Source organism: Musca autumnalis, unplaced genomic scaffold, assembly GCF_047663935.1.
Source record: "Musca autumnalis isolate F117 unplaced genomic scaffold, ASM4766393v1 scaffold_4, whole genome shotgun sequence".
NCBI classification, from domain to species: Eukaryota; Metazoa; Arthropoda; class Insecta; order Diptera; family Muscidae; genus Musca; species Musca autumnalis.
In genome coordinates this window covers 241,467,639-241,479,800 of record NW_027411977.1, presented here as the reverse complement: position 1 = coordinate 241,479,800, position 12,162 = coordinate 241,467,639, and the positions used below count along the sequence as shown (strand labels likewise).

At 35.1% G+C, this 12,162-nt stretch overlaps 5 protein-coding genes across 10 annotated transcripts in view; 2 read left to right on the top strand and 3 right to left on the bottom strand.

The window, feature by feature from the left end:
- LOC141403826 (uncharacterized) overlaps positions 1–12,162 on the bottom strand; it is a 153,155-nt gene that overhangs the window by 125,581 nt on the left and 15,412 nt on the right. The window lies entirely within an intron of this gene.
- Positions 1–12,162, bottom strand: part of LOC141403779 (uncharacterized) — a 137,184-nt gene that overhangs the window by 110,153 nt on the left and 14,869 nt on the right. The gene's annotated exons all lie outside the window — the stretch shown is intronic.
- Positions 1–12,162, top strand: part of LOC141403738 (uncharacterized) — a 31,395-nt gene that overhangs the window by 9,167 nt on the left and 10,066 nt on the right. The window lies entirely within an intron of this gene.
- On the top strand, positions 1,845–10,702 carry LOC141403780 (uncharacterized). Of its 5 annotated transcripts, XM_073986739.1 has the most exons (3): positions 1,859–2,065; positions 4,620–5,830; positions 8,770–10,702. In XM_073986739.1, exons 2-3 carry the CDS (start codon positions 4,687–4,689, stop codon positions 8,811–8,813), a joined length of 1,188 nt encoding a protein of 395 aa, XP_073842840.1. In that variant the 5' UTR covers positions 1,859–2,065; positions 4,620–4,686; the 3' UTR covers positions 8,814–10,702. The 5 variants fall into 5 exon arrangements, with proteins under 5 accessions (XP_073842836.1, XP_073842840.1, XP_073842839.1 ...); XM_073986735.1 differs by lacking the exon at positions 4,620–5,830 and having other exon boundaries at positions 1,845–2,065; positions 8,770–10,623; XM_073986738.1 differs by lacking the exon at positions 8,770–10,702 and having other exon boundaries at positions 4,620–5,974.
- Positions 7,846–8,487, bottom strand: LOC141401682 (uncharacterized). The gene has a single exon (XM_073982020.1). The coding sequence runs from the start codon at positions 8,398–8,400 to the stop codon at positions 7,846–7,848; it is 555 nt and encodes a 184-aa protein (XP_073838121.1). The 5' UTR covers positions 8,401–8,487.

The window sequence follows — 12,162 nt, the reverse complement described above, 5'->3', positions numbered from 1 at the left end:
AGACAGATCGACACATACCACCTGTTCGTCGACTATAAGGCTGCCTTCGACAGCCCAATTCGATTAAAGGTGTTCCAAGCCATGTCTTAGTTTGGTATCCCTGCAAAACTTATAAGATTATGCAGGATGACATTGGCTAATACAAGATCCGCTGTTGTTAAAGTAGGAAAGAACCTCTCGCAACCTTTTGAAACAAAACGAGGTTTCAGGCAAGGTGACAGCCTATCGTGTGACCTATTTAACATTCTATTGGAAAACGTCATACGAGAAGCGAATGTATATACTGACAGAGATGAAAATAGCACTATATACAATAAGGATATAATGTTACTGGCCTACGCAGACGATATTGATATAATAGGTCGATCAACTAGATCCGTAACAGCCACCTTTGCGAAAATTGAAAAAGAGTCTGCCAAAGTGGGTCTGGCAGTCAACGGCGATAAGACAAAGTTTATGGTATGAACACGCAAGACGTCCAGTAGACTCGGACCAACTGTTGATGTTCAGAACTACAATTTTGAGGTAGTAAATGACTTTATTCACCTCGGCACCGCCATAAATAAAACGAACAGCATCAGTTTTGAAATCAAAAGAAGAATAATATTGGCCAACAGATGCTACTTTGGTCTAAGTAGCAGTTTAAAAGTAAAACCACCTCTCGTCAAACAAAACTTACACTCTACCAGACACTGATACTACCCGTACTTATGTATGGATCTGAAGCATGGGTACTTGCGAAAGCAGATGAGGCAGAACTTGGTGTGTTTGAGAGAAAAATTCTTCGAAAGATTTATGGACCAATATGCATTGACGGTGAATACCGGCGTCGTATGAACCACGAGCTATAAAGCTGAAAACACATCCAACGTTTGAGTAAAGTTTTGTGACATTTGTGGTAGATGAATAAAAGACAAAGTGCTGCCAAGTTTCAATTTTTGTTTATTCTTCTACCAGAAATGAGACCAAACTTTACTCAAACGTTGGATGTGTTTTCAGCTTAACAGCCGACCGACATCGATATAGTAAAACGTATCGAACTACAACGATTGCGTTGGTTTGGCCATGTCAGCAGGATGGATAATGATGCCCCCGCCAACAAGGCATTCGAATACGAGCCACTCGACGGTATACGCCCAAAGGGAAGGCCAAAACTCCGATGGAAAGACCAAGTTGAAGAAGATATCACAAAACATGGCATCCAAAATTGGAGAAGTAAAGGTAGAAACACAATGAAATACGCCGCTTTTTCACGCTCAGTTTCATGTAAAAGATTAAAGGCCAAGTACCTAATTCAAATGCTACTTAATCCATTTGAATTAGGTAGTACTTGGCCTTAATCTTCTACATGAAACTGAGCGTGAAAAAGCGGTGTATTTCATTGTGTTTCTACCTTAAAGTAAAAGATCGGTGCGTTTTGAAATCTATTCTTAGTTCGGCTTATGGAACAAGATGTTCTGTTTAATATAAAAGCCATCTAAGGGGTACTTTACACGGTATGTTTTTTACATATGAGTTGTCACTTCTGCCATACAAAATGTATATGCAAAGTGACAACTCATATGTAAAAAACATATCGTGTAAAGTACCCATAAGTAATGGGTACTTTACACGATATGTTTTTTACATATGAGTTGTCACTTCTCCCATACAAAATGTATATGCAAAGTGACAACTCATATGTAAAAAACATATCGGGTAAAGTACACATAATAAGTAAGTAAGTAAAATAACAACAATGGTTGGTATCTCTTCTCTCTCGGACAACTTTGTTGGTGTTTTTTTACAGTTCAAGTTCGATCAGCTGGGCTGATGCATCTACCTTGGTAATTATGCCATGTACAATAACAACAATGTTATCTCTTCTCTCTCAATCACTTTGTTGACACAAGTCCGGTCTCTTGTTAAAACGACAACAGAGCATAGTTTCAACGGCAACATTCTTCACTTCGTACAGACGCGTTATTTAGTTTTAATTTTTTGTTAAAGTTTATAACAAAATATAATAAATTAACAATAAAAAAGTATTTTTAAACAATATTCATCAGTTCACATCAAATACAAGGTACATACATATATGTATATTTATTCGTGTATTTGCCCATTACAAAAAGGCAGTGTTTATTAAAGAAAGCAAGAGTGTGAAATGTCAAAAACACCCCCCACTGTTTGTGGATGGTAATGAGAGTGTGTGTCAGTTGGTTTGCTACCACAGTGTTTCACATTGGGAGAAATTGTTTGAAGAAAATATTTAGGAAAAAAATCGCAGGTTGAAAAGTGAATTCATTGAATAGAATACGAGTAAAACATACATACTAGTATGTACAGTCGAGTTTAAAGGGTAAGTGGACATTTTTATGTAAATCCATGTACAGTCTATTAAAAGTCCCTCCAAACTTAAAGTTCATTTAGACTACGCTGGATTTAGCCATTATCTGGCTTTATTTGACATATGTTGTATGAAAATGACAACCTAAATCCACTGGATTTGCCAAATCCTGCATAGTCCAAATCAGGCAATATACCCCGTTTACACTATTGAAGGTTAACCCACTGGGTTTAATGGATCCAGTGAGTTAATCTTTGCTGGGTACACTTTGCTCTTGGAGGATATAAACTTTCAGCTGATGTTTGTTTACGTATACATACAAAATAACACATAAATATAAAAAACTAGTTTCCAAAAATTAAAATGGTAACTATTAATGCATTACAACAAGTATTTAAAAAGTATTGTGATTGATTGGAAAACCAAAAAGTATGGGACAAAATGGATAAATAGTGAGCAAAGAAAACATGTACCTAAAATGTCATAAAGTCGAGTTTTACACTTGTACGATTTCTCGAATGAGATATCCCCTCTTTGCCCATATTGGTATATTTTACACGTAGGGATACATTTTTGTATCATGGTATCAAGCGTACTTTTTGTTAAAAATTGTCTAATACCCTAGACAGACGGCAGAATTAATTTGCATTATAAATGTCCTAATTTGAATTAATTTTTCACCCTGCCAGACGATAGTATCTGCATTTATGAAACAGCTGTTTGTGTTGTTTGTTTGTATCCAGCAGACCATTTCATAAAGCTTTACAAAAGTTCGCCAAAATATGCGAAACAAATACATTTTCTACCTTTGATCTTTTCACCATGATGAAGCAAAAATAAATTTAATTTATTCGCGATATTTTTGAGTCTTTTTAATATTATAAAAATATTGCAAAACTTTAAAAATCATTTGAGGAAGATATAATTTTCGATAGAATTGGTATGGTGGGTAATGAAATTTTTTTGTGAAAATAAAAATTTGAAAAAGAGATTTGTTAGACGGCGTGAAAAACGATTAGCTGCTATTCTACTCGCGAAAGCCACTACTTATTTTGAAGAAACGCGGAAATTGCTGATTTGCTTTCCCTTTCCCTTTCAACAGCATTGCCATATTGAAATTGCTAAATTCACTTTAAATTTCCTTTGATTTTGTGCATTAAGAATGTGGATAATGCACGAATTAATTTGAATTAAGGCAGTTAATGCAAATTAACGCTGCCGTCTGTCTAGGGTATAAGATACAAATATCCAAAAAAATATTATATTTTTTATTAGTCTATGGCTTAAAGTAGAGTTGTGTAGTTCCGGAACGAACTAGTTCCAAGGAACTATTCCGAATGAGGAACTATTGGAACTATATCCAGCTCTTTCTTTTATATATTTCCTTTAGTTCATATAGTTCCTTTTTTTCACCTCGTTCCTTTAATGCAGCGATCGGCAGCGTGCCCTTGCTGAGAGCAAAAGAGCATAAATTTCAATGTAAAATGCATGAAAATTACGCTCTTTTGCTCTCAGTAAGGGCACGCTGCCGATCGCTGCTTTAATGTATCACCTCACCTACGTCGATCTTTTTTCGTTGCGTTGATTTTTCTTATTTTACATTGGCAAATAAACATAAATGACATGCAGCTAACATCGCTGCAATTCATTTATTATTATGTCAATTCCACCAAACAATGAAAATAAAGGGAACGGTATATTTCACTCTCGGAACTATTTTTAAACGAAGGACACAGAAAGAACGGGGAAAGAGAAAGATTCATTGAACTATATCGCTCTCGGAACTATTTGGAACTATGGAACTATATTAAGGAACTAGTTCCTTTTGGGAAAAGGGACTAGAAAGATCGATCCGCTCCGGGAACTAGATTGCCCAACTCTAGTTTAAAGTTTATATGCTACTACAAATTACTTATTCTATAAATTTCCATATTTCCGCCTTCTGATTGGCTGGCGCGCCGACTTTGACATTTGTTCAAGATTTTTTGACGCCTCTGCAATTTTTCCGTTTCCTTACGTTTTGGAAAAAATGTGTGCGTTGAACTCATTTTTGACAGTTTTCTCTTTTGCACATTTTACCATTAAAAAAGTACTGGAACGAAGTTAATGTTAAAGAGAGAGAGAGAGAGAGAGAGAGAGAAGAAATGCCAAACAAATCTGGCACCGTCGTTTAGGGTTGTCATTGCATGATTTCTACTATAAAAACAAATAAAACGGCTTCAAATTGTTAAAAACATTAAAAATAAAACATGAGATATTTACATAAGAAAACGTTGTTTTTCTTTTACAGCCATCCCTAAATACTTTGTAGTAAAATTTATTTTCCTCAACTGAAAACTAAAATATTCCAAGTAAAGATGTCGGAAAAGGTTTCCATAAAAACTGAACCCTTTGGCAATGATTATAAAAAGGAAGATTCTAAAATCGATACAAATACAATAAACTACAGTACAATAAAACTTGAAGATGTTACAAATATGGGAAATTATTATGAAGAAGATGAGTTAGACTTGGATGAAATTGAAGAATTTTTACCAGAAAATACTGTTAAATCTACAATTGATGTAATCAAAGAAGAGGACGTGGATAAAATGGACGAATTTTTACCGGAGGCTTCGCCTAGCATCTACTCACCGTCATCACTTACATGGAAATCTGAAGATTGTACGGATGTTATTACTACTTCATTACATACACTACAGCAGCAGCAACATCCAAATAGTACCATAACTCAACCCAAATTAGAAATAATGGATCTGCCCACAACAGATGAGGATGATAGTAAAGGCCTTGAGATCAATGATGATACAGACACTAACGTCAGTGAAAATAAAGAGATGGGTATGAGATATAAACATCTATTATCTGTAAATAACGAGTATGTGTGCCATATATGTAATCAAAGATTCACCACACCGACAGGTATTGATGTGCATTTACGCCGGACGCATCCAGAAGCTTATTCCATCAAAATACCTACTAAATATAATAGAAAAAAACATACATACTCAGAGTATATCTGCGAAAAATGTCAAAAACGATTTACCACACAAATAGGCCTCAAGAAGCATTCTGGTAGGATGCATCCAGAAGCTCATTCCACTCAAACACGTACCAAAAAACATAAATGTGAACTATGTGATTGTTCTTATACAGAAGAAAGAAGCCTACGTAGACATATGAGAAAAAGCCATCATTCGTTTATTGGTACAGATTATATCTGTGAAATATGTCACGAACGATTTTACACACAAGGCGGGCTTAATGCGCATTCTCACTTGATTCATCCAGAAAATCAAACAGGTACTAGATATCAGTGTGAACTATGTGATAGTTCTTATTCCGAAGATAGAAGTCTCCGGTCACATATAAGCAAGAAACATCAATCGTCTATAAATACAGAGCATATCTGTGAAATATGTCATAGGAGATTTACCACAAAATCAGGCCTTGAAAGACACACTTTCATGATGCATCCAGAAGCTCCTTCCACATATTTAGGTAATAATCATAATTGTGAAATATGTGGTAGATGTTATACAAAAGATTCATGTCTACGGAGACATATGAGATATAAACATCCTTTGTTTATAGATACAGATAGAAAATGAAGTTTGGAAAAAGAAACAAATTTTAAAAAACTCATAATCTCCAGGTTAAATTTCACAGCTATTCTGTTAAGGCCAGAACAGAATCAATCGTCAATAAAGGAATGCCAGAGCCTCCTAAAGGAGAACGCAGGTGGATTTGCAAAGAGGCTCTGGCATTCCTTTGTAATTTGACATTTGGGGAAGAAAGCGATGATTGATTCTGTCCTAGCCCTTAAACGCCTGTTAGACTATGATCTAAACTGTCAATCCCATACCATATACGTCACATAAAATCCAGTGGATTTAGAACTACGATTTATTTGACGTATATACTATGGAATTGACATTTGAAATCGAGTCGATTTATAAGTCTAAACGTACTATTAGTGTTAGTAAAGATTAAAAATTATTATATATTTTGTACCAAACTCAATTTAAACTAATAATTTAAATAAAAACGTTAAAGAATGAAAGAGTTTGATTCATGGCAGAACTACCAGGTAGTGGTATCACACCAGCTGATCGAATATGAAAAGTCAAATCCCTTTATAAAAAATTATTTTTGTTGTAATTTCCCCAACAACATAAAGAAACTTTTGACATAACATATTCAAAATTTTACGATGCCACTACCTGGGTAATTGTGCCATGGTTTGATTTTTATAATTATTGTTAGCACATACTTTGAACGTAGGTAAATATGAAAGAATTGCAAAATTTCACTAAAACTAAAAAAATTGTTTGGAAGTGGTGATCTACATCTTTTGATGCAATCCTCAAGGAGTTATGAAAAATGCACTTGGTGGGTTACATTTTATAAACCTTAGCTTAAAGATCCCTATTAAAAAAACCGGTTTGTTGAACCCTACCAGCAAGCATCGACATCAGTTCTTCTAAAGACCAAAACGGGTGTATCATAGACTAATGATTTTATAGACGAGGGAATGCTCTCACCGAGTATGTTCGAATTGAGTGTTGTGAAAAATAAACTCAAAATAAAATGCCAAAAAATACAAGTTAATAAATATTTTGTTCTGGCAAAAGACTACATGGGGTTAGTTTTTGATGGGGAACTATATCCTCAGATAAAAATATCCATGAAAATATTCCCATTTTCCGCAAAAAACGTCTTCGAACTTTTTTGCGTTTTCGGATTTGAGTAACTTGACAGCGGCAACATTTAGTATTTCTTCGTCTATAAATTTATTTGTCTATGGGCCATTATTATATGAGTTCTTTTACTATTGGATGGATTTTAAAACGCAAAATAAACCAATTTTGAGGAATTAAAAATATAATTTTAACGTTAAAAGATAATGCCAAGAAGGTCCTCCATGAAATTTAATGATCACTTTTAACTTTAAATTAACCGGAGCGCTATAAACCTGTTCGGTAAATCCAAACTATAACAAAAGAAGACTTATATCGGGTGTTTTTTCTGGTGGTATAGAACTTCGAATTGAAATAAAACACAAGAAAATCGTTTTAATGTCCATCATTTTGGCTTTATTGGAAGGATAATTTTATGCCATTAATGTTTAAATATGATTTCGGGCATGTGGCCGCCGCGGCTGGCTCGAATAAAGCCAATTCTAGAGGTCCAATTTTCAACCACTTTTTCGAGCATATGGGGCCGTATGTCGGCAATAACGCCACGAACGTTGGCTTCCAATTCCCCTAACGTTTCTGGTTTGTTGGCGTAGACGAGCGACTTCACATATCCCCAAAGAAAATAATCCAATGGTGTCAAATCACACGATCTTGGTGGCCAATTGACAGGTACATTCCGCGAAATTATGCGCTCATCGAATGTTTCCTTTAATAAATCGATTGTGACGTGCGCTGTGTGGCATGTAGCGCCGTCTTGTTGGAACCACAACTCATCCACATTCATGCCATCCAATTCGGGAACAAAATAGTCGGATATCATGGCTCTATACCGGTCTCCATTAACGGTAACTGCCTCTCCAGCATTATTTCGGAAGAAGTATGGCCCAATGACTCCACCAGCCCAATGACTCCAAGAGCACACCAAACAGTCAGTTTTTGTGGATGTAATGGTGTCTCAAGGGTCTTATGTGGATTCTCTTCACTCCAAATGCGGCAATTTTGCTTCTTGACGTAGCCATTCAACCAAAAATGAGCCTCATCACTGAACAAAATTTTGCGATGAAAATCACCATCGAGATCAATCTCATTTTCGGCCCATACACCAAAATCACGACGCATTGCATGGTCTCGCGGCTTTAATTCTTGCACAAGCTGGATCTTGTAAGGTCGCAAGCCAAGATCTTTGCGCAAAATCTTCCATAAAGTTGATGGACAAAGCTCCAATTGCTGTGCACGGTGGCGAATCGATTCATTCGGGTCCTCTTCAACACTTTGCTCTACAGCGGCAATTGTTTCTTCGGTGCGCACTGTTCGACGTCTCTGCGGATGCGTATTATCATATAGAGTAAACGTAGTGCGAAAACGATCCATGGTTAACCGGATTAATTGCTCCGATGGACGATTATGTCGACCATAAAATGGACGGAGCTTGCGGTAAACTTCGCGAACTGAACCATTATTTTCGAAATAAATATGCACGATTTGCAAGCGTTGTTCTTTTGTCAACCTGTTCATGATGAAATGGCAAACTAAACATAAATGACTTTACAGTTGCCAGATTTGACCACAAAATGCCAGTTTTATCTCTATTCGAAAAACAAACCTGTAAACAAACGCCCTTTAGAAAATAACTAAAAAACTCTTTAAATTGTTTTACAAATTCTACGAAATTTATATAAAAAATTAAATATTAAAAATTCTAAAATATTTATATAAGAAAACTTTGTTTATCTTTTACAGTCGTCCTAAAATACTTTGTAGTAAAATTTGTTTTCCTCAATTGAAAACTGCAAATTTTCCAAGTAAAAATGTCGGAAATTTTTTCCATAAAAACTGAACCTTTGGCCAATGATTATAAACCGGAGGAATCTAACAACGATGCAAATGCAGTAGGCTACCGCACAACAAAACTTGAAAATGTTACAAATGTGGGAAATGATATTGAAGAAGATGAACTAGACTTGGATAAAATGGAAGAATTTTTACCAGAAAATATCACTAAATCCACAGTTGATGTAATCAAAGAAGAGGACATGGATGGAATGGACGAATTTATGTCAGAGGATTCACTTAGCACACAGGACGTGGATCAAATGGAGGAATTTTTGCCGGAGGATTCGCCTAGCAAAGAGGAAGTAGCAGAAATTGATAAATTTTTACAAGGAGATTCACCTAAACAAGAGGACGTGGATAAAAATGACGAACTTTTACCGGAGTATTCACATAGCTTCTACTCAGCGTCATCATTCACATGGAAATCTGATGATCGTATCGAAGGTATTATCTATGATGAAGAACAACCTCAGCATGTTACACAACAACATCTAACTAATACAACAACTCAACACATATCCTTACCCAAATTAGAAATAATCGATGTCCACGAAGAAGAGCAGAATAGTAAAGACCCTGAGATCAATGGTGCTACAGACGCCATCTTCAGTGATAATAAAGAGAGATTTGATATTTCTTCTGCTCGTGTAGCTCAAACACCTACTGAACATAAATGTGAAATATGTTGTAAATCTTATATAGACGATTCAAGACTACGAAGACATGTGAGATTTAAACATCCTTTATCTATAAATGCCGAATATATCTGCAAAATTTGTAATCAAAGCTTCACTACGCAAACAGGTCTTGATAAGCATTCTTACCGGATGCATCCAGAAACTCAACCAGCTACTGAACATAAATGTGAAATTTGTGGTAAATGTTATACAGAATCTACAAATCTCCGGTTACACATAATAAAGACACATCCTTCGTCTACAGATTTATGGTATATATGCGAAATATGTTCGCAAAGATTTTCCACACAAACAGGTCTGCAAAGGCATTTTCACCGGACGCATCCAGAAACTCAAACACCCAGGGAGCATAAATGTAAAATATGTGATCGTTGTTATACAGAAGATCAATATCTGCGGAGACATATAAGAGATAAACATCCTTTGTCTCTAGATACAGAGTATATCTGCGGAATATGTCATAAACGATTTAACGCCCAAATAGGTCTTGATGTGCATTTAAGAATGCATCCAGAAACTAAACATAAATGTGAACTATGTGATTGTTCATTTACAGAATATAAACTTCTTAGGGCACATATAAAAAATAAACATCCTCCACAACATAATTGTGAAATATGTGGTAAATGTTATATCGATGATAAAAGTCGACGGAGACATATAAGAGATAAACATCCTTCTTCTATAGATACCGAGTATATATGCGAAATGTGCGGTAAAAGATTTACAACACAGGTGGGCCTTCTTTTGCATTGTCAAAAAATGCATTAAACCAAGTCGCCGGTACCACCCGCCGAATCTACAGCAATGATTTTACAGAAGGGATACACATTAAATGGGAAACAATACACCAATGAAAAGCAGGAACTTCAAAAAACATTTTTAGTCAATGAATTAGTTGTCATAAATATCATCGAATAAAAACATGTTCATTGCAAGTCTTGCAATCACATACATACATATATCGATTGTGTAATATGACTTTTCGCCCGGCTCCCGAACTGTACCCTAGTCTGACTGTACCCTCATACATAGGTATAGAACTCATCAAAAAAAAAAAATAAATAAATAATGATAGACCTTTAGTTTTGTTAAAGTCATTCAAATGTACACATTAAATAAAAATATTAATAAAAAAATTATGCAAACGTTTCATTTTTCATTTACTAGAAACCATGGTAGAACAATAAAAGGTAACAGCAATACCCAGATAAATGAACTGGACTGTAATGTTAGTGACAAATACCATACGACATTTTATATATTTATTTCTATATTCGATGTATATTAGGGATATATTTTAAAGAAAAACATTAATCATTAGAAAAAAAAACTATTTCCCATAAAGACTTCTACATATCGTTGACATGTAACCTACTCCAGGTCCGAACGACGTGCCGCACACTAAAACTCCGCTTATAGAGGCGGCACAATATTTGTCAATATGAGTGGTATGTTGTTAAATTTGAAAAAAATTAAGCCCTAATAAACATGTGCTTCTTTGATTTTAACAGAACAAAAGTTGGAGACACCTTCTCCTTTTTCCGTGAATTTCCAGCGACCTCAAACATATTTGCAAGAATTCTACTTCTTGTGAGAGAATATGCATTTTGTGGAATGATATGAAAACATTCAAATTGAAAATCTAACGAGTTTTCATTCATGTTTTCCAAAATATTCAATCAAATGTGAAAAATTATTAGTTTTTTTAAATTCCAATAATTTATAGACATTTCCTTATTTTGTTTACATTTACCGTTGACACTAACATTACAAACATAAGCAAATTTCGATGTGGTTGTTGTAGATTTGTATTTGTTGTAGTATTTACTTAACCTGGTTTGTTCTGCCATGCCTGGAAACACTAATGGATTACTTAATTTTTCTAGTTCGAAGACGATTTTTGGGAAAAATTACAATATTTTCTCGGATATTTTTATCTGAGTATATAGTTCCCATCAAAAACTAACCCCGTGTAGTCTTTTGCCAGAACAAAATATTTATTAACTGTAAAATTTGTTGTGCTTTTATTTCAAGTTCGACCAGCTGGTATTATGCATCTACCTTGATAATTGCGCCATCCACAATAACAAAAATGTTATCTCTTCTCTCTCATTCACTTTGTTAATAATGGGTGATTTTTTAAGAACTATAGGAAAGTTTTTATTTGAATCTATAGTACGGTCCATATAATATAATGTTTGAAGATTATTTCATGCAAATGTTGACCGTGACTGCGCCTCAAATGGTCCATCCGCTTAGACCAATTTTGGTATACTCTTTCCAACATTTCGGCCGGTATCTCGTGAATAAATGCATCAATGTTGTCTTCCAATGCGTCACTTGAAGCGGGAATGTGTATATAGACATGAGCTTTAACATAGCCCCACAAAAAATAGTCTAAAGGCGTTAACTCGCACGATCTAGGCGGCCAATTGACCGGTCCCGAATGTGAAATGATGATTTTAGGTTACGGTCGAATCATGGGCGGTATGAACTTTATATTATATATTTGAATACTGGACTATATAGTAGACACCCTAAGCATATCCGCATTGCCATATGAAGATCCTATGACTTCCCCCGATGACGTAATTATAGC